The 21,739-nt window shown below is 49.2% G+C and overlaps 6 protein-coding genes across 6 annotated transcripts; 5 read left to right on the forward strand and 1 right to left on the reverse strand.

Annotated features, from left to right (window-relative positions):
• Positions 1 to 301: 301 nt before the first annotated feature.
• Positions 302 to 2,930, forward strand: MYCFIDRAFT_217188 (ABC transporter domain-containing protein). Its single transcript, XM_007924098.1, has 2 exons — positions 302 to 512; positions 581 to 2,930. Exons 1-2 carry the CDS (start codon positions 493 to 495, stop codon positions 2,379 to 2,381), a joined length of 1,821 nt encoding a protein of 606 aa, XP_007922289.1. The 5' UTR covers positions 302 to 492; the 3' UTR covers positions 2,382 to 2,930.
• MYCFIDRAFT_210015 (uncharacterized protein) lies at positions 2,180 to 2,930 on the forward strand. The gene has a single exon (XM_007923729.1). It carries the CDS (start codon positions 2,402 to 2,404, stop codon positions 2,603 to 2,605), a length of 204 nt encoding a protein of 67 aa, XP_007921920.1. The 5' UTR covers positions 2,180 to 2,401; the 3' UTR covers positions 2,606 to 2,930.
• A 373-nt stretch (positions 2,931 to 3,303) lies between these two features.
• Positions 3,304 to 5,647, reverse strand: MYCFIDRAFT_62927 (uncharacterized protein; the record flags this gene model as incomplete). Its single annotated transcript, XM_007922072.1, has 3 exons — positions 3,304 to 3,402; positions 3,458 to 5,184; positions 5,251 to 5,647. 3 exons carry the CDS (start codon positions 5,645 to 5,647, stop codon positions 3,304 to 3,306), a joined length of 2,223 nt encoding a protein of 740 aa, XP_007920263.1.
• A 705-nt stretch (positions 5,648 to 6,352) lies between these two features.
• Positions 6,353 to 7,249, forward strand: MYCFIDRAFT_86250 (uncharacterized protein). Its single transcript, XM_007922475.1, has 2 exons — positions 6,353 to 6,739; positions 6,804 to 7,249. Exons 1-2 carry the CDS (start codon positions 6,367 to 6,369, stop codon positions 6,920 to 6,922), a joined length of 492 nt encoding a protein of 163 aa, XP_007920666.1. The 5' UTR covers positions 6,353 to 6,366; the 3' UTR covers positions 6,923 to 7,249.
• Positions 7,250 to 16,686: 9,437 nt separating this feature from the next.
• Positions 16,687 to 17,758, forward strand: MYCFIDRAFT_76542 (uncharacterized protein; the record flags this gene model as incomplete). The annotated part of the gene is made up of 4 exons (XM_007922277.1): positions 16,687 to 16,885; positions 16,941 to 16,956; positions 17,157 to 17,424; positions 17,603 to 17,758. The coding sequence occupies 4 exons, from the start codon at positions 16,687 to 16,689 to the stop codon at positions 17,756 to 17,758; spliced, it is 639 nt and encodes a 212-aa protein (XP_007920468.1).
• A 158-nt stretch (positions 17,759 to 17,916) lies between these two features.
• On the forward strand, positions 17,917 to 21,387 carry MYCFIDRAFT_27347 (uncharacterized protein; the record flags this gene model as incomplete). The annotated part of the gene is made up of 5 exons (XM_007921619.1): positions 17,917 to 18,732; positions 18,801 to 19,566; positions 19,602 to 19,939; positions 20,003 to 20,276; positions 20,324 to 21,387. 5 exons carry the CDS (start codon positions 17,917 to 17,919, stop codon positions 21,385 to 21,387), a joined length of 3,258 nt encoding a protein of 1,085 aa, XP_007919810.1.
• Positions 21,388 to 21,739: the final 352 nt, after the last annotated feature.

Consider the following 21,739-nt stretch of genomic DNA (forward strand, 5'->3'; position numbering starts at 1 on the left):
CCGACTCCCGAGTCGCAGCCGCATCGATTATTCAATGAAGCTTTAATCAAATTGTTTTCTACCAGCACGCCGTACACACGACAAATGTCATGCTTGCTACAGTGATATGTGTGCCTGTAGATGGATCATGGTTCATGAGCCGTTGCACAAACAAGATCGCGGGAGCACGTGAAATGCATGTATGGTGTAGTCATCTTCATATGCTCAGTTGCGGCGACGCACATGCACAGCCAACAGCCCACGCCCACACCCGTCCTCGCAGCCTATCAATTCCTCCCGAATCCACTTTACACAAGCACCACCGCCTCGAAATTTGTGACTCTGCCTCCCCTCCCCTCCCCATCGCTGTCCTGCTTTCTGCCCACCGTCAGCAGCACCTTCTTCCACCGCGCCGCCCAGCGAGCGAGCGAGCAGCGCCTGGCGTGTCTTTTCGAACTTCCTGGTATTGTTCTTCGCTGAGCCCACAAGGAAATTCGAGAACGGTTGCCCAGCATGTCCGACAAACTCACTCGGTGCGTGCTGCGTGCTCACACCCCGGAATCACCCAGAAAACCACACAGCATCTGACTGAAGCCTACAGTATCGCCATTGTCAACTCGGACAAGTGCAAGCCCAAGAAATGCCGCCAGGAGTGTAAGAAGTCATGTCCTGTGGTGCGCACTGGCAAGCTGTGCATCGAAGTCGACCCCACCAGCAAAATCGCCTTCATTTCCGAACGACTATGCATAGGATGTGGTATCTGTCCCAAGAAGTGCCCATTCGACGCCATCAACATCATCAACTTGCCCACCAACCTCGAGACTCAGGTCACTCACCGTTACAGCGCAAACTCCTTCAAACTGCACAGACTGCCTATGCCACGACCGAATCAAGTGCTGGGTCTAGTAGGAACGAACGGCATCGGAAAGAGTACAGCATTGAAGATCTTGGCTGGAAAGCTGAAGCCAAACCTTGGAAGATATGATAACCCACCGGACTGGGAAGAGATCTTGAAATACTTCAGAGGTTCTGAGTTGCAGAACTACTTCACCAAGATTCTCGAGGACAACCTCAAGGCCGTCACGAAGCCACAATACGTGGACCAGATCCCCAAGGCCGTCAAGGGCAAGAATCGTGCTGTCGGCGCCCTGATCACTGATCGTGCTCAGGTGGAACAAGAGAGACTCGACGAAATCTGCGATGCCCTCGAGCTCAGGCCGGTCTGGGACCGTGACATTGATCTCCTCTCCGGTGGTGAGTTGCAGCGTTTTGCAATTGCCATGGTTTGCGTGCAGAAGGCCGATGTTTATATGTTCGACGAGCCATCGTCTTTCTTGGATGTCAAGCAGCGTCTTGCAGCTGGTCGTATTATTCGCACTCTACTCCGTCCCGACAACTATGTCATTGTGGTCGAGCACGACTTGTCTATCCTGGACTACCTCTCCGACTACATTTGCTGTCTCTATGGAAAGCCAGCTGTCTACGGCGTGGTGACTGCACCTTTCTCCGTCCGTGAAGGTATCAACATCTTCTTGGACGGTAACATTCCCACAGAGAATCTGCGTTTCCGCGAAGAGTCGCTCACGTTCAAGGTTGGAGAGGCTGCAGATGAGTTTTTGATCAACAAGTCGCGCGACTATGGCTACCCAAAGATGACCAAGACCCAGGGATCTTTCCACCTTACTGTCGAGGCTGGTGCATTCACCGACTCTGAAATTGTGGTCATGATGGGTGAGAACGGAACTGGAAAGACGACCTTCTGTAAAATGCTGGCTGGAGCTTTGCAACCGGATGAGGGCAAGAAGATCCCTCCTATGAACATTTCCATGAAGCCGCAGAAGATCACGCCCAAGTTCACCGGAACAGTCCGTCAGCTTTTCTTCAAGAAGATCAAGGCCGCCTTCTTGAGCCCGCAATTCCAGACCGATGTCTACAAGCCGCTGAAGATGGATGACTTCATCGACCAAGAAGTTCAGAACTTGTCTGGTGGTGAATTGCAACGTGTCGCCATCGTCCTTGCGCTCGGATTGCCTGCCGACATCTACCTCATCGATGAGCCGTCTGCCTACCTGGACTCCGAACAGCGTATCATCGCTGCCCGCGTGATCAAGCGATTCATCATGCACGCCAAGAAGACCGCATTCGTCGTCGAGCACGATTTCATCATGGCCACCTATCTCGCCGATCGTGTCATTGTCTTCGACGGCCAGCCATCCGTCAAGGCTCGTGCGAACACCCCAGAGAGTTTGTTGACCGGATGCAACAGCTTCTTGAAGAATTTGGACGTCACTTTCCGACGTGATCCCAATACTTTCCGACCAAGAATTAACAAGTACAACTCCCAGCTCGACGCCGACCAGAAGAGCAACGGGAACTACTTCTTCTTGGAGGATGATTCCTGAAAGATGCCGCGGAGGTTGTGATGAAAATGAGAAATGCTATTAGCGCAGCAAAGAAAGGCTCCAAGTTTGGCACCAAGCGCAAGCGATCCATCAAAAGCGGCGCCGATGAAGCACTCGAGCAGGACGCCGCCGGCGAGGACGAAGATGATGTCGAGATCGGTCTGCAGTGCAGAGTTCCTTCACCATCACGTCCTGCCAGGAAAGTTCAACTGTTGCTGGGCTAAATGACCATGTCATGATGTGAATGAGTGATGAGTATTAACTGCTGTGTTTCGACATGCTTGTATGTTGTGCAGGCATATAAAGATCACACACGAGGACCCTTGTGGTCGAAAGCGATCGCATACGTATGCGAAATGAGGTGCCAGCGAAGCTGCTTACCGCCAGCTGTCGCGGCGTACGAGAGGAACGAACAGGAATAATGATCAGTGGAGTTACGTACCAAGAGATGAACACGCTCATTTGCTCTCGGTAGGTAGCTGCTTGTACTGAATTAGCGCCTGCACGCAATTTACGTACCAAAATTATACAACGACACTCGTTTGCATGAAAGATCTCTCAACGCTGCTGCTAGTTTGCCTCAGTAATTTAGTCAGGTACGCTATGGGTTGGCACGTACGACCTCGAATATTAAACCACAACCACACCTGCACTTCTTCCTTCCCGATCTCGGTAACATTAGGGTGTGTTGATGCGTTGTTGCATGTTGTCAATGACTGGTTGGCGTCCTGTCGCATGTCTCTCTCGCGCGGGCGGCTTGCTTTAGTACCAATGCCATCAAGGAGGATCAGGACGCACCAAAATATCTCGACTTCTCAGGAACCACACCATCTTTGCTCCTCGATGATACGTACCAGCCACTCTAACCTTTCAGATCCAACCCACTTTGCGCTACTTCGCGGCTGCCTGCTTCATTGATATCCTACACTTCCTCGATCTCGCCTTCTTCAGAGCCACTCTGCAGCTCTGGAGGCTCTTCCTTGAGGAGACTTGGTTCAGGGGAGTGGGTTCGGCGTGGACGCTGTAATTTGTTAGCAACAATCAATCAAAAGACGTCTTGCAAGCTTTCTGCTCACCTTGTTGTCGCGTCTGCTGCTCATGCTTCCATCTGACTCGCGCCTCTTCCTGACTGAAGGAGGCCTGCTGCCCACTTGATCCTCATCGCCGTAGTCAAGCGTGCGGCCCTTGTCGCGGGGATCAGCACGGCTCAGATAATTACGCTCACGTTCATGTTCGCGCTCGCGGCGCTCTCGCTCATACATATCGCGTGGATCTGGTCGACGACGATCGTCGCGGCGGTCATCGTATCTGTCGTCTCGGCGGTCGCGTGGCGGAGGCGTCAGTCCGAATGAGGCCTTCCTATACTGTCTCTCACGATCTGCCTGCGCCTTACGCCTGTCAGCTTCGTATGCATCGACTTCTGGTGTGCGTGTGCGGTGGCGGCGTTCGCGGTCTCCTCTGTCACGCTCTCGATCATCTCGACGTCGGTCCCTGCTGCGCTCGCGACGGCGATCGCGTTCATGATCCTCACGCTCTCTAAGCCGCGTCATAAACTTATCATAAGCTCGTCGCCTAACTTCCTCATCGGCATTGTCGAAGTCACGCATGCCTACAAGTCGTGATGCGATGTCGTCGTAACTGTCAGAAATAGCGACAGGCGGAGTCAGCTTCTTCATAGCAGAACGGAGATTGTCAACTGCCACTTTCTGGTGACGCTCAGCCTCGATCTTGTCATCATCAGCCCGGCGCTTGACCTTCTCCATCAAGCGATCGTAGATCATATGGAGGTCGTCTTCAGCGTATTTCGCTGTCTTCGGATGAGACCGCATAACTTCCAAAAACTCTTGTACGGATGTTTCAAGTGTCATTTCCCAGCGCTTGTCTTCAAGCACATCGAGGGCGTCGTTTCGCTTCGAGCGTAGCTTGCGCTCCTCGTCTTCAACCACATCCCAGAACAGCTCAATGGCCTCGCTGCCCTGTTGTACGCCAAGGTATGCGAGGAATCGCTCGTCGTCCTTGATTTGCGGGAAGAGATCCTGCCACTTGGTGCCGGCCTTGATTCTGCCCTCTCGAAGCTTCTCATGCAGAAGCTGCTTGTAGCTATCGCGAGCTTGCCGCTGGCGGCGGTATTTATTCCTCTTCTCCGTCTGAATAGCATCATTGGCGACTCGTTCCAAGGCCTTCATGTGACTTTCATAAGCCAAGAAGATGTCGACTTTTGGCAAGTCCTTGAATGTGTCATCAGAGACAAATCGCTCGTTGCTCATGATCTTATCTTCGGCGTCAGCCCATCTTGTGTCGGGGTCAATAATCAGCACCTTGAGCATTTTATCTAGCTCCTGCATAGCAACTTTCCGCCGGGCTGTCTCCTCTTCGACATGCTTCTTTTTCAGCTCCAAAATGTACTCATCGAAGATACGGCGACGCTCGTCTTCGTCACCCGCACTCTTGAACACCGCTTCACGCTCAATGACCGGTCGAGCAGTTTTCCAGCGGGTGTAGTGATCGATCTCATCGTGCGTTGACAGCATGCGACGGAACTCTTCGCGCACTCTTGTCTTGCGCTCTTTCTCTTTCTCTTTCTCTTGAGCTTTCACCTCTGCCTGATACTTCTCGAACGCGATCTTGCGGTCCTTGGGATCCTTGATTGCGCGGTATTCGCGATCGCGGATGACAATTCTTAGAGCGTCATGCCAGTCGGTCTCGGCAGTGATGTTGTTGCGCTTCAAAAGCTTGAAGAAGGCCTCTTCCGCCTGCTCGGGAGTAGCGTAGTCGGGTTCGTCGGTCTTCACAGGCATTGGGCCTCGGAAGCCCATACTTTCCTGTCTTACCTCCCATGGCATACCGCCACCCCCACCGCCCCTGTCACCACGTGGTCCATCAAATGATGGCTTCTGCGGCAGACCATGGCCACGATCATCTCTCCGATCACGACCGCCAAAATCTCGATCACCTCCAAAACTAGATCCACCACCACCGGCCACAAAGTCAGGTCGACCGTTCTGCTGCGCTTGCTGCTGGCGCGCAAGTTCCGGCGGAAGTGTCCATGTCGTCTGTTTGGTGAGCTTGTTGTAGTAGTAAGTCCTGCCATCCTGAGTCTTGGCCTCGGCCCAATCTGCTGCATTGCCTGTGCTTGGTGTCACTGGCGTTGCAGGCGGCTCGGAGTCGTCGAAATCGGCAGGCTTGGTCCACGTTGTTTCTTTGGTCTGCTTGTTGAAGTAATATGTCCTGCCGTCGGCGGTCTGCGCCGAGCCCCAGACACTCATCTTACTATGGACCTGCTGGCGCGCCGATGCAGCTCAATGCCAATGTGTTGCACGCCACGCGTGTGCCTTGAGCCTACACGATGGCAATATCGCGACACGTTGGGGTGCAAAGGCTGTGGTGCGGTGTGCTGCGAGGTTGGAGCTCGAGATTTCTCCATGCAGCCAATGGAGCAGAAGTCTGCGTTGGATCACCGCGATTTCTGGCTCCGAACTCTCACGCCACGCTACGCTACTTCACCTCCCACTCCCACTAAGGTACTTTCCACAATCTGCCGACCGGCAACATGAGATCGTGACTTGCAGCTGCCCGCGCAGGAGCTGCCGCGTGCGCATCGTCGCAACCACGAACCCTTGTCGTCGCCACGAAGGGACACCCGACCATCAGAGCCTCCTCTGCCCATGTCCGCTGCGCAAGCGGCCCAAGCCCACGCCACACGCTGCAGTCAAACATCCTGCGCGTTGGGCTGCAATCTAAATCCAAATCCACCTATCGTACCCATTCCTTCCAGGATACCGTCAGATACATCCTGCTTTTCAAGTGTCACTACCATCGATGCAGATCGCAAGAACTGCCTTCACCTCGTAGGCGGCCCCAAACGTGGCCCATGTGACCTGCGTGCCGTTTTGACAGCCAGTCCCGGGTGAGGAATGCAGTTCTTACATAGGTCGCGCTGTCGCCCGGGCGAGCGTCAGACCAGTGATACTGCACCAAACAATGCATGAAATGGCTCCTTGACAACGATCACCGACTCATGGACCAAGCGGCTGTAGTTCCACTATACACCTACCACCAATGGCCGGATCAAAAGCCTCCGGCTATTCAATACAAGCCTCGACCCTTGCCATATCAGCTTCCTCCACAGCATCTTGCTATCCCGTCTGGCTTCTCTGCTCCCATTCCTACCATACCACTCGCCGCACCTCTGCCATTCGTTTGGGATCCTCTCAACCATGACTACTTTTGCTACGAACCAGAGACAACGTGCTTCGTCTACTTCAAGATCGGAAGAGTATATTACGACGAACTGAAACGAGAGCACTACCGTCCGGCCGTCCCGGAAGCTCTGAACTTTTCGAAATCTTATCCGACCTGTGCGTGAATTCACAAGACGCGTCTTGCCGAGAACACATGCTGACATTGCACTGCTTCGACCAGACCGGGTCTATCAAAATGGCGAAGTCATGTTCTATGACCCGCGCAGAAAAGACTGGTATGCATACGACCTGAAATACCGCCGCATCGTCTGGCGCGATCAAAGATGGTGGCCGATGTGAAGTAAGTCTCCAACTTCTTCATATCGTCGGTCTGCCGGGTCTCGGGGAATGCGTTCTATTGCCCGTGTAGATTTGCAAATTAGGCATGTACACTCCCCCTTCTTAGCCTTGATCTGAGCCTTAGTACATGCCATGCCTGTGCTACAGTTAGCTAGCTTCATCATTCTGTAGGCACTAAGGTGTCCTAGAGATCGATAAGTAACCTAGAATGGTTCATTATCGAAATCTATTTTAGCGACAGTTAGATGTTCGACGGCGGCTATCTCTGTTAGAGTGTTAGCTACATCTAGGACCGATGCAAGTTAGACATAATAGAGATTGTTAATTAGCTTTGCCTTGCTAATACGAAATCCATTATTAACACAGAAGGTCATTTTACTATTGCCCTAAGCTGTAAAGGGCTACGCCCTAGGTAGAAAGCGCTAGCCTTAGGCATTCGGCCTACGCGACTCTAACCTACTGCTTAGCGCTTAGCGTACCGCACAAAACTATTCGGATTCACGTAGATAGACTTAGCTCTTTATCGAACCTATTGAGTCTTATATCTAGCATCTACGTACGCGTTGCTTACCCGTAATATTAGGTTCGATCTTTATTATAGAAAACGCTAAGGTTCGCTAGGAACCCGAGTAAGATAGCTAGGGGAACGCTGCCCCTACTACGCTAGAGATAACTAGGGATGAGATTTATCGCGCCTTCGAGAGTCTCTATACTAGGTAATAGACAATAGAAGCCTAGCTATAAGCTACGCGCTCCGCGCTCTAATAGGCGGAAGCATCTCGCTAGGCCGGGCCTACCGAAACTAGTACGATACGAGATTAGTCTACGAACGAGATCCTAAAAGGACTCCTAGAAACCCTCTCGGCTACCGGCTAAAGTATAACGGCGTTACGCGAATAGAAGCTACTATCGTAGGACGGAAAAGCTAAGACGTTTCGGGACTACCTACTACGACTAAGAAGTTCGTACCGAGTTCGTTCCGGGTTGAAACTAAAGCTCTCCGAAGATTACTACTAGGACACTATCTACGATACTCTACCGGCGAAGGAACGCGCCCGGATACGCTACTTCTAGGAAAGAGGAAGCCTTACGAAAGGAAAGGACCCCGAGGCTTTCTTCTAGTAACTTAAGGACGTCTTCGCGGACAGCAACGAAGCCGCTAAAGCACTAGAGCAACTCTAAGCCCTAAGATATACTTAGGGACAACCCTAGTACGACTACTAGCTAGAATTCGACGGCCTCCTACTAAGCGTAGGTAGAGACCGCTAGACCGACGATACGAAAATCGGATATCTAAAGAATACCTTCTCGAACGCGGCTAAGACTTATACCGCCGCCGTACTAAAGATCAAGGATTACTACCTCTACGTAGAGGAAGTCGAGCGAATTATAACGAACCTCGAGTCGACGGACTAGTTTAAACAAGCTACGAAACGCTAGCAAGAAAGGAAGAAGGAGACCGCGAGCCCTTCGGTAGTTATCCCGCCTTATACGGCTCCCGCGGCGAACCCGAAGGTCGACTCCGACGGGGACGTAGTTATAAACCCCGCCTAAACGAACGCCTTCTATAAGAAGAACCGCGGAGGTTAGTAAGGAACAGTAGGGAAGCCTAGGGCTAAATAGGTCGACTCTATAGAGAGAGAGAAACGTAAGGAGAAGAGGCTCTACTTCCGCTACGGAGCGAGCGGGCACCGTATTCGCGACTGCCCGTACGCACCGCCGGTTTAACCTACTAAGATTAGCGTTACCTCCGTATAACCTATACTAGAAGACGCGGAGGATTAGTCGGACTTAAGCAGTTCCGACTCGGGAAAAGAGTAACTCTCGCTTAGAGTTAGGAGTCGAGAGTAGATAAAGTACGGGTAAGGAAATAGGAAGAAGTCAAAAAGGATATAAACGGGAACCTTATATATACCGATATAGTCCTCGAAAATAACGTCGGAACTTCTACTCTTATCGACGAAGGATGCTAGTACTACGCTATAATTAATACGGGCCTAGCTAAAGGCCTCGGGCTTAGCTATATTAGCCGAGAGTCCCGAGAAGTAAAAGGAGCGTCGTCTACGATATAGGACGCGAAGATTGTCGGAGTCGTCGCCTTCTAGATAGAAATCAACGGGTTCCGGTAGATAGTATACGCTTACGTCGTACTAGGATTAGCCTTCCCCCTTATCCTAGGGAACCTATAGAAGGTATATAACAAGGTTAGGACCGCGCCCGAAAAGCGTCGGTACTATTACGGGAGGGCCCGGTTTTAGGTTAACGAAGGGCGTTACTACCGCGAATTCGATATAAGCGGGAACATCGCTACGATCGACGCTACTAGGAGCCTGCTTACCGCTACAATTGCCGAGGATATTAAAAAGGCCCTAAAGACAAAAGAATATCCGACGATCGAGGAGCTAAAGAAAAAGCTACCTCCGGAGGTTCGCGATATAGCCGCGCTATTTTATTAAAGGGAAGCCGATAAGTTAGCGCCCTATCGCCCCGGCATCGACTATACGATAGAACTCCGTAAAAACCTAGACGGATCCTAGCCGCAACTCCCCTAGGGCCCGCTCTATAGTATATCGAAGTAGGAGCTCTTAGTCTTACGAAAGTCACTCGACGAACTCCTAAAGAAGGGATTTATTAGACCTACGAACTCCGAGGTAGCGGCGCCCGTGTTGTTCGTTAAGAAGCCCGGCGGTAGGCTCCGGTTCTGCTACGACTATAGGGCGCTTAACGCTCTAACGAAGCAAGACAGATACCCCCTCCTACTAATCCCGGATACTATAAGGAACCTTACGGAGGCCCGGTAGTTAACTAAGGTTAACGTAGTCTTAGCCTTTTACAAGATTAGAATAGCAAAAGGACACGAGTATAAGACGGCCTTCCGGACTAGGCTAGGCTCGTTCGAATAGCTAGTATGCCCGTTTAGTTTGTCCGGAGCCCCGGCTACATTTTAACGGTATATTAACACTCTCCTACGGGAGTATCTAGACGACTTCGCGTTAGCGTATATAGACGACGTAGTTATCTACTCGAGCGGGTTAAGGGAAGACTATTTCCGTAAGGTAAGGGCGGTTCTTAAGAAGCTTTAGGACGGAGGCCTTTACCTCGATATCAAAAAGAGCGAATTCGCCTAGAAAAAGATTAAGTACCTAGGATTTATCGTCTACGCCGACGGAGGAGGAGTATTAGCCGACCCCGAAAAGGTAGAAGCCGTACAAAAATAGGTGGCACCTAAGACCTAAAAGGAAGTTCGTCGTTTCTTAGGATTTACGAACTACTACCGCATATTCGTACCGAACTATTCTAAGATCTCCGCACTACTAACCGCGCTTACCGGTAAGGGAACCCCGTTCTCTTAGGGAGAAGAGTAGGACAAAGCGTTCGAGACGCTAAAGGACAAATTTTATCGCGCCCCGGTACTTACCTAGTAGGACCCGTCCCTTCCTACCTTTCTTAAGACGGATTGCAGCGGGTTCGCGATTAGGGGCGCCCTCGTCTAAGAAAAGGCGGGAATCCGCCGACCGGTAGGCTTCTTTTCGAAGAAACTAAACAAGGCGGAGATTAATTACGATATCTACGACAAGGAAATGCTCGTAGTCGTATCTAGTATTAAGTTTTAGGACTCCGAGCTAAAATTATATAGCCCCTTTACGATTTGGACGGACTATAAGAACCTAGAATACTTTATAGTAAAGCGCTAGCTGTCCGAAAGACAGATCCGATAGTAGGAAGAACTAGCGAAGCACTAGTTTACCTTAGTCTACCGGCCGGGAATCGAAGCTATTCTGCCGGATACCCTATCGAGGAGAGAACAAGATACGTTAGGCTAAGACGATAAGCTTTCGAGGTTCCGGAGATTCTTAGAGCCGGACCTCTCCCTAAACTAGCCGGAAAGCGTCTAGATTTCTAGTGCTACTATCCGTAGCTTCCCGCGTACTATAAAGGCGAGCTCGGTGTCCCTACTCGCGAACGAAACGGAGCCCGCGTAGCCTTCGCCGGAAAGCGCTAAACTATTCTAGGACCTAGAGATAAACGATATATAGAAGAGCATTATCGAGAAAGATACGGTATACTAGACGGTAGTACGGAAAGTCCGTAAGGGGTATAGAACATTGCAACCGGAAATTAAAGCAAAGATTTAGATCGGGGATTATATAATAGACCCTAAGGGGTTCCTTCGCTACCGCGGTAAGCTCTAGGTTCTAGGAGCCCTAGCGACGACGGAAACCGAATACAAAGATATAGGGGCCGAGGAACTATAGTAGGACGTGCTACGTACGAAGATTATCTAGTCGATCTACGACTCGCCGCTCTACGGCTACCCTAGCCGGGATTCTACTGCTTCTATACTAGGTCGCGACTTTTATTAGCCGCTATAGTCGAAGCAGGTACGGCAATTCCTACGGAACTGTAACTATTATAGACGTAATAAGGTATAGAGGGAATACAAACACGGCCTCCTAAAACTACTGCCGGTACCCGACCGTTTCTTCTAGGAAATCTCGATAGACTTTATAACTAACCTACCGGAGTCGGATAGGAACCGGTATCTATAGGTAATTAAAGACCGCCTTAGCAAATAGATCGCCCTTATCGGTACTCCCTCTATAAAGGTAGAGGAATACGCGGTTTTGTTTCTAAAATACTAGATTAGGTATTACGGACTACTACGTACTATTACTAGCGATAGAGGTACGAATTGGATAAGCACTTTCTAGAAGGAGATATATCGACTACTTAGCGTAAAGCAGAGGTTAAGCTCCGCCTACTACCTACAAACCGACGGGGGTCCGGAGCGCGCAAACTAGGATATATAAGCGTACCTACGGAACTATATTAACTAGATACAGTCCGATTGGAACTAATAGCTTCCTACGGCGGAACTCGCGTTTAACGGTAGATACTAAGCGGGGCTAGGAATAAGCTCTTTCTTCGCGACTTACGGTTACGAATCTACCTCCCCCGTTGCGTTAGAAGAGGACCTAGCGATCGACCGACGGCTAACTACGGCGAAACGGGCGGAGGAGTTCGTAGACAAGATTAAGAAGATCTTAGATCTATACTAAGTATAGATAGCGGAAGCCGTACAGAAACAAGAGGACAGCGCGAATAAGACTAGAACTCTAGCGCCGGTATATCGTATCGGAGACAAGGTCTAGCTCGACCTAAGGAACTACTAGACTAGCAGACTAAAGAAGAGCCTCGACTCGAAATACGCTAAGTATACGGTAGAAGAGGTATTATCGCCTATCTTAGTACGACTCTCGGGGATACCTAGCAATATTTACCCGGTATTCTATACCGACCTTCTAAGACTCGCGAGCCGGGACCCCCTTCTAGGATAGGTAACCGACGACGAACAGCCGGACCCTATCTTATTCGAGACGCATAAAGAATAGTAGGTCGAAGAAATCCTATACGCCCGGAAAAAGAAGCGGGGCCGAGGACGAGAAGCACTTGTAAAATAGAGCGGGTACTACGAGCCTACGTAGGAACCCCTAGACTATATCGCGGATACCTCCGCGCTAGACGACTTCGAAGCGAAATATAGACAAATCGAGGAGAACGACGGGCCTCTAGGAGATTAGGAGAAGAGAGGAAAACGGAAGAAATAACGCGGTAACCTAGAGTTTTCCCGCGGAGTAACGGATTTATAGATTTTAAGGATTTTTACTAACTTCTAGAGTTTGGATTTTCTTAACTTATTCGACTTAGGTTTACTAGAACAGTAGAGGAGAGAAACATAATTTAGGATTAAGAAGAATTTTATTTAGGTATTTATAAGTAAGTATCGGGTCTCCGCCCGAAATTAGAAGGTTACCCTAGGACTACAACAAAAGTAATAATAACACATCCGAAACCACCTAGAGCCTACTAGAAAACCCCCGGAAACCTTTACTCCTCTAGTAGACCTATACGATTGTTGCCGAGACGGAGGGCATTTAGAACGCTACTAGAAAAGAGAGGTTAGCGAAAGAAAGTCGAAGGGCAACGAGGAACTTACGTCTAACTCTATTAAGCTACGATATTAGCGACGGTGTTCGTTACCTCTAAGGCGACAGCGCTAAAACAACCGGTTAGCGGGGGTTTTATCGCGGGAAACGGGAATCTTACCTAGACAACAACCCCTACGGCTAGAGAGACTTAAGGGCTTTCTATACCTTAAGAACCTTAAGAAGCTCGGAGTGCTTCTCGGCGATATTAGCGCGGGTCGCGCGGGTATAGTTAGCGTAGGCTACGTAGGCTATTTAAGGACTAAGTAGTTAGCGAGCGATTAGGCAAGGGGATCGCGATATCTTATAGTAGGGCGTAAGCAATTCTCTTACGAGCGCAATTAGCGTAAGCTCTCGAGCTAGAGGGCTTAGGAAAAGTTAGCGGACCCCGCGATAAATTAGCCGGAAACCTTACAGCTTAGTCGGCGTAGTCTTCGCCGGAGTTGCAGCAACTAACATAGTAAATTCGACGAGCTATCTACGAAAAGTTAATTTTACGAAGGGAACCGAGGAGGAAGGGGAGGGACTTACGGTATTAGTAGTAGTAGTAGTAGTAGAAGTGTATATAGAAAAAAGAAGAAGAAGAAGAAGAAGGGAGAAATATTAATACTTATAGAAAGCGATACGGAAGTAAAGGTCGCGAAAGCAACGGAAGGCGCGAGTGCAAGTAAGGCGCGTTTTAGGAAGGGGTAAACAGCTTAAAGCCTAGGATACGGCAACCCCGACCGGAAAGTAGCGGAAACCCCGATCGCGAAGGAGGAAACTACGAGCGCGTCACTCTAGAGAAGCTTAGATAAGTGCAGATCTAATAGTTGAAGTAATAGCGATAGAAACTACGGGGGGCTTTCTGTCCCTACTAAGGAAGGGGAGGAGGACGGGAGTAATATAAAGGGCTACGCCCTAGGTAGAAAGCGCTAGCCTTAGGCATTCGGCCTACGCGACTCTAACCCACTGCTTAGCGCTTAGCGCACCGCACAAAACTATTCGGATTCACGTAGATAGACTTAGCTCTTTATCGAACCTATTAAGTCTTACATCTAGCATCTGCGTACGCGTTGCTTACCCGTAACATAAGCCCTAAATACTCCTAACTTGTCTATCTTAGACTAAGAGAGGAGATTGTATATACTAGTAGGAGCGAATACAATACCCTTTATCTTATAGGGGAAAGGCTTACTGTCTTTATCGATAAGTAGGATAGTAACATTGCCTCCCCCTTAAACTTATAGGGTACCGTTAGCGTCTATAGTCCTAAGGTAGTACTAGAAGGAATATAGTTCGGTAAACTATTTAACATTGTTGCAAATATATATACTTATACCTCCGTCTAGTAGCTAGGTATCTAGATTAAGCTTGCTATCTAGAGTAGCGAGGATGTAAAATAGGGTTAGGTTAACTTCCTATATGCTAACAGTATTACAAGTACAAGTAGCGCCGCATCCTTTTCTAATATATGTCCGTATAATCTCTTTATCTACCTCCTCCTTATTACTAAGCTTAGCTAGTTTAGAGAACTGCGAGTCGTTAGTATAGGTCTTAGAGGTAATTAAGGGAGATAATATACTAGAGCATCGCGGCTTTTAGGTAGGGTTTTGCTCTTATACTTTAGTGTCTCGAGTCGTTATATCCTCGGAACGCTAACTAGTTATGCTTTGTTCGAGCTAGGTTACTTAATTATAAATGCGCCGAAGTTCTTCCTAATAACGATCGTATTTATCTAAGAATCGATCGACTATGTAGATACGAGCTAGTTTGTTATTGCCCTAAATATTGCGTTCGACTTAGAAGTAATAATTCGGGTTTTCGTATATAGAGGCAGTATCTAGGAGTTTTTACTTAGAGGACAGGTCGAAGACTTTCTCTAGTTCTAGGATAGAGGCTTGTTCTCGAGCTTTCTATAAGGCTATAAGGAAATCGTCCTTATCTCTAAACGCTAGACAGGTCTAACTACTTAGCTTTAGTCGCTTAATAAATTTTATCTTATCTCTAACTACGAGGTATTAAGATTTAGGCTTAGATAAAGGCTAGTCCGATATCGAAGCTAGCTTGTCTCTACCGTCCTTCTTAGTAGGCATCTTCTTAGGGTACTTCGTCTAGCATTTACTTTTATCGTAGTTGCCCTATTTCCCGTAGTAGTCTAGCTTCTTACGTTCCTTCTTGTTGCTAGAGTTCTTATCGGAGCTTTTATTAGAGCTCTTGTTATAGGAGCCTTTATTGCTATTATAGTTGCGCTTTAGGTTCTTAGCTACTTTAGTTTTCTTCTTCTAAAGAACCCGGGTCTCTTCGCTAAGTAGTTAAGTCTTAAGAGATTCGACTATAAAGATAGTACCTATATCGTAAGCGCGATTATATACTGCTTTATAGTCGTTATATTCTCTTCCTAAGCCTTTAAGTGTAACTAATATAAACTCTTTATTAGAGACTCGGCTAGGATCTCCTATAATATTACGTATCTCTAGTCGCTATAGAGTACGATCGTTAAGGTAATTAGATATACTATCGTAATAGAACTCTCGAGTAGTATGCTATTTATAAGTAGCGTCCTAAAGACGACGTAACTTACTCTTCTAGCAATGCTTTAAGATAGCTTCGTAGAACACCTTTAGTTTATCGGTCTCAGGAATAGAGCTATAAATAGATAGATATACCTTAGATACAAGCTAGGAGAGGCATTCTCTCTTACGTTTAGAGTATTTGTCGTAGATGTCTTTCTTCGTCTAATACTTAAGCGTCTCGGCTCGGAACTCTTATAGCGCAAATTTATATTCTACTAAGACTTCCGCCTTCTACTCTAGATCGAGGAGGCGGGCTAACTTTATAAAGCCGAGTTAAGTCGTAATCTCTTCGCGAGTTAGGCAGATAGGAATTTCGGGTTTAATAGGTATATTCTCGGTACCCTTAATAAGGCTCTTAAAGTTCTTTACTTAGGCTCTAGTTTAGGTAATGCGATCCTAAGTAGGAAGTTAGTCTTACGTTACGAGTATTTTATCGCTATTACTGTCGACTAGAGTCGTAGAAGTATAAGAAGTAGAAGCCGTTATAGCTAATTGCGTTACGAGTTACGGGCCGTGCGCTAAGAATTCCGCTGTTACGGGTTACAGGCCGTATATAGGATGTTAGATCTAAGTTTCTCTTTGCCGAGCCGTACCTAGACCCCTTTCTACCTTTTATAGTAGAGACTTTCTACCTCTTATAGTAGAGTTCCTTAGATCAAACGTAAAGTGAGACACAAGGGGAATTTTGCTAGTTAGGGTTGCTAACTGAATTGAAACGATCGAGGACAATTAGTCTTTACAATTTCAGCTTTCGGAGGATATTAGATCGTACGGAAGCGAGGGCTCAACCTATTGAAGCTGTATATAAAAAGGGAACTGAGTCTAATAATCAGTCTATCTACGCTATCTACAGGCCTTTAGTATCTCCTATACTGTTTGCCTGTTTGCTCACTGTTTTAGTGAGAAGGTGTAAGAAGAGTCTTAGACAACACCGTTCCCGCAGAAGTTCGCGAGTCCGAATCTTTCGCCCAAGATCAAGCCACCCAAGCCTCATGCGAACAAGTTTTGGCCATCTCCAACGTACACCGCAGCACCAATTACTGCTCCCAAACAGCCATTGAAGCTGAAGTACAAGTCAGACACATCATCATCGAAATCCAGCAATTCCGGTGATGACGACAACATCGAGGTAGTACGAGTTGTAGAGGTCAAGCCCGATAGTGCCGCCAGCAGCCATGCTGCAAGCTGGGCCGGCAAATCGCTCAAGGAGATACATACTCTAATGGACGAGCGGGCAAGATTGGCTGCCATCACGAGCGTTGCGAGCGACGTCTCGCCAAAAGAAGTCCTCGTCCTTCCAGACAGCGAGGACGAATCATACGAATTGATCCCGTCGAGAAGACGTAGCGCTAGCTCTGGCTCTAGCAAGCAAAAGAAGCACAAGGGCGGGATCTACGATCTCGAAGACCTCGTCGCAAGGTGTAAGCATTACGTTCAGCCCTCGGTAACACGACCAGACTGCTGACAACGTTGTAGCCATGCGAAAGAGGCGGTATGCGTATATATGAAACGGAAAAAGGTTCACATCATCAGAATTCTCCAGGACTGCACGGGTCTGCGCATTTGTTAAGGAACGCTCCTTGGCCTATTTCAATATTTTTTCGGCATGTAAGCTGGCGGACATGGCAGTGATTGCCAAGCACTTTTCCTTCCAATAAGAGATGATTACGATATTTTATTTTCGATCTACAGAATTACCTTGACACTCGATTTCTTTCAACCCGCCTCTGCATTTCTCACTCTCCTGATTGCGAATCGACCGGGCAGTCCTACTCCTTACGTCCAGTCATCCCATTGTGCACGCAAAAAGCCGGAAGACCATACTTCCACTTTTCCTGCCAATGTGCTGTGTATACGGCGTGCGAGGCTGAGGAGGCAGGAGGCAGAGAAGGATGTGCTGTGTATACGGCGTACGAGGCTGAGGAGGCAGGAGGCAGAGAAGGATGTGCTGGTATACGGCGTACGTACGAGGCTGAGGAGGCAGAGCAGAGAAGGATGTGCTGGTATACGGCGTACGAGGCTGAGGAGGCAGAGCAGAGAAGACGTTCGTCGCCATGGCTTCCCAATACAGTTTAGTGGAGTTTCGTAAGGTGGGGCGCCTTGCTTGGAAGGGCAACCGATGCGCACTCACTTCGCAGCGCGCTCCTTTCCTGCTTCAACATCTCATGTGCGGAGCAACAAGCCGTCTCAAACTGCCCTTTGTCAAGTTTGGTCCTTTCTATGCCCTCATGCTGTACTTTCTGTTGGTGACTATTGCTGCCCTTGCCCGATTCCATCTGCAGCCACCACAATAGCAAGTATATTATTCTCCTCGGCTTCCTGCTGTCAACTTCTCTTCACTCAATTCGCACTTTCTTCTTATCTCAGCACGAAATACTGATACTTCAGCCTCGCCGGACTTTTGCGGCGTTAATCTTAACAGATTGCGTTTCATATCACCGCCACAAGCATAATGAGCAAAAGCCCCAGAGACAACATTCCTTCGCCGCCCGGCTTGCCAATTGTTGGCAACTTGCTTGATATTCAAGATGAAGTGCCAATCAGAGGCCTTGAGAACATTGCGGATACATATGGCGGAATGTTTAAATTAAACATCATGGGCCGAGAAAGGCTGTTCGCCGCGAATGTGGCCCTTCTGGACGAACTATGCGACGAATCACGATTTTGGAAGGCGCCTGGAGATGGACTGAATCCATTGAATCAGGGTGGTGGTGGTGGCTCGAAGGGTCTTTTCACTGCGGAAAGCGAAGAGACCATGGATTGGCAGCTGGCTCACAGGATCCTGATGCCAGCTTTTGGGCCACTGGCAATCCAGGACATGTTTGACGAGATGCATGACATCGCTTCGCAGCTTGTCCTCAAATGGGCGCGACTAGGACCATCCTACTCAATACTAGTAACATCAGATTTCACGCGATTGACCTTGGACACAATAGCTCTTTGCGCAATGGACTATCGCTTCAACAGCTTCTACCAAGACGAACTTCATCCATTCGTGCAAGCTATGAACACATCGCTAGCATTTTCCTCGGACAGGACGAAGCTCGGAAGCATCGTCAAAAGACTCCTGCCCTGGGATAAGAGTATACAGAAGCTGGCGGCTGACAGGCAATACATGACCTCCGTGTCAAAAGAGCTCGTGGAGCTGAGGCGAAATAACCCAACGAACAAGCGAGACCTTCTCAACGCAATGGTTCTAGGCAAAGATCCAAATACCAGCGAGAAAATGAGCGATGGACTCATTGCCTCGAACATGACCACATTCTTGGTAAGCGTCGACTTTGGAGACTTTGATGGTTTCTGAACCATTTTCTGACATTCCACTTCTATCTTCAGATCGCGGGACACGAGACCACTAGCGGCCTCCTCAGCTTCGCTTTCTTGTTCTTGCTTCAGCATCCAGACGCATATTTCAAAGCACAACAGGAAGTCGACCGCGTTTTGGGTCGTGGCAAAATTGAAGTCAGGCATTTACAGGAGCTGAAATATATTGATGCGGTGTTCCGAGAGACCTTGAGATTGTGTCCGACTGCGCCAGCTTTCACACGCAGCATTCGCAAAGACAATCCCAATGACGTGGAAGAGCTCCTTGGCGGCAAGTACGCAATCAATCGAGATGATAAAGTGCTCTGTCTGCTTTCGAAGTGTCAGCGCGATCCCGAGGTGTATGGGGAGGATGCGAACGACTTCAAGCCAGAGCGTATGCTAGGTGACGCATTCAACAAGCTGCCAAAGTCCGCATGGAAACCTTTTGGCACTGGACTGCGCTCCTGCATCGGCCGAGCCTTTGCGTGGCAGGAGGCCCAGCTTGCAATGGCGATGATATTACAAAACTTCAACATCAGACTGGATGATCCTGGCTATCAGATGCGAATCAAGCAGACCTTGACGATCAAGCCTGAGGGCCTTTACATGCGTGCCACCCTTCGAGACGGTATTTCCGCCGCGACTCTTCAAACAGCGCTTGCCTCGTCTCCAGACGCAGTCAGGTCTGCGATCGAGGACACGATCAGCAGAGCTGACAGTGGAATGGAAGATGCGAAACCGATGACCATCCTGTATGGTAGCAATACAGGCGAGTCTCTCCCTTTGGGAAGCCACGGTCCCTATATGACCAATACTGACATTCGGATCTAGGCACATGCACAGCTCTGGCTCAAAAGCTTTCTCTCGAAGGTCGCCGACATGGGTTCGACGCTCGAGTGATGGAGCTCAACGATGCCGTGGATGCAATACCAAGAGATGGACAGCCTGTAGTATTGATCACTGCTTCTTATGAAGGACAACCAACGGACAACGCGGCCCAGTTCGTGAAGTGGCTTGAAGTCATGCCTCCTGGCGAGAGCCGATTTGAGGGAGTCAATTTTGCTGTCTTTGGCTGTGGTCACCGAGACTGGACAGGGACATTTCACAGGATCCCGAAACTTGTCGACGAACTTTTCAAGAAGCATGGTGCAACGCAAACTGTCAGGGCAGTGAGTTCAGCGAGATTGTTCGCTTCGGTGATGATTTGCTAACGTTGCGCTTGTCGTGCACAGGGATTTGCAGATGCCGCCGCTGGCGATATCTTTTCGCAGTTTGAAGATTGGACTGACCGTTCATTTTGGCCAAGCGTCTCGCCATCATCGGGAGCAGCTCAAGAAGCACCAGAGCTGGAAATGGACGTCGCCACTCGTGAGAGAAGCACGTACCTTCGCCAAGATGTTAGGAAGGGCATCGTAAAGAGTTCGTGGTGCTTGACAGCAGATGGTGAGCCAGAGAAGCGTCATCTCGAGATCAAGCTGCCAGATAACATGACATACGAAGCAGGAGGTGAGCAAGAATTCTGCCACACCATGGTGTCCCGCTGACCTTCTTAGACTATCTGGCCATTCTGCCTCTCAATCCTCAGCAAACAGTGACTCGAGTCATGAAGCATTTCAAGATCTCTGCCTTGGCCACGACTACGATCAAGCCTGGCGCTGCAACATTCCTGCCAACTGGCGTGCCTTTGTCCATCGTGGAGCTCCTGAAAGGGTTTGTCGAGCTGTCCTTGCCTGCGACGAAGAGAGATATACAGGCTTGCATTGCATGCACCAGCGACACGACGGAGAAAGAGGAACTTCGCGCTCTGCAGTCGGAAAGCGCTTTTCGAGAATTGGATGAAAGCCATGTCTCGTTACTGGATCTTCTTGAGCGATACACAAGTATTGGGTTGGGGTTCAACACCTTCATCGCTATGCTGCAGCCACTCAAGCCTCGCTTGTACTCGATCTCTTCCTCACCGTTAGTCGATGCCACCTCATGCACAGTAACCTACGGTGTCATCGACGAAGACGCGAAGAGCGGAAACGGTCGCTACGTGGGAGTCACCGGCTCTTACTTATCTGGTCTTATGACTGGTGATGAGATACTCGTCTCTGTCCGCGCTACAAACAGGTACTTTCATTTGCCGGCCGAGATTTCACAAACACCAATTCTGATGTTCGGCGCCGGTACCGGCATTGCACCTTTCCGCGGCTTCATCCAAGAAAGGGCTCAGCAGATTGCTGCCGGACGCTCGCTCGCTCCTGCCATCATGTACATGGGCTGTCGCTCCTCGTCAAGCGATCGTCTCTACTCTGACGAGATGGACAAGTGGGTCAAGCATGGCGTTGTTGATATCAGATATGCTTTCAGTCAAGAAAGTCACGCATCGGAAGGCTGCAAATACATCCAAGATCGCATGTGGAAGGAGCGGGAAGATGTCATCAGACTGTGGCGAGATGGCGCCAAGGTCTTCGTTTGCGGCGGTCCAGCAGTGTGCGAAGGCCTCGGCGACGTTTCACGAAAGCTCTTGCTTGAGAGCATGAAGTCGAGGGGACAGGAAATGTCGGAGAAAGAGGCCGAACTGTGGTTTCGGGAGAGGAGGAATGTGCGATATGTGGTCGATGTCTTTGCTTAGCGGCTTGATCTTTCGGGTTGCTTTCACGTTGAAGTTGGACTTCGGAGTCGGAGAGGGCACATTTGATGTACAGCCTTCATCTCTTACTCATAAGCAGCAATCCGTGGTGCATGTGTGGTCTGCGAGAGTGTGACGTTGGTTGAAGAGAAAGTCAAGCACGGCCGCCACGCCCGGCTTCCTTCAAATGGATCGGTCTTGGCACAACCTTGAGTGCTTGTCGTCATTTGGCCTTGAGAGATCCATGTAGCGTACCTGTGAATTGGGAGGGGGGAAGATGTTTGGATATGTCCAGATGCCCTGCAGACGAGGCCGCGCTGAGGACTCATCCGTTCGCTGCAACGCCGCGCTGACT

The sequence above is a fragment of the Pseudocercospora fijiensis genome, assembly GCF_000340215.1.
Source record: "Pseudocercospora fijiensis CIRAD86 unplaced genomic scaffold MYCFIscaffold_1, whole genome shotgun sequence".
NCBI classification, from domain to species: domain Eukaryota; kingdom Fungi; phylum Ascomycota; class Dothideomycetes; order Mycosphaerellales; family Mycosphaerellaceae; genus Pseudocercospora; species Pseudocercospora fijiensis.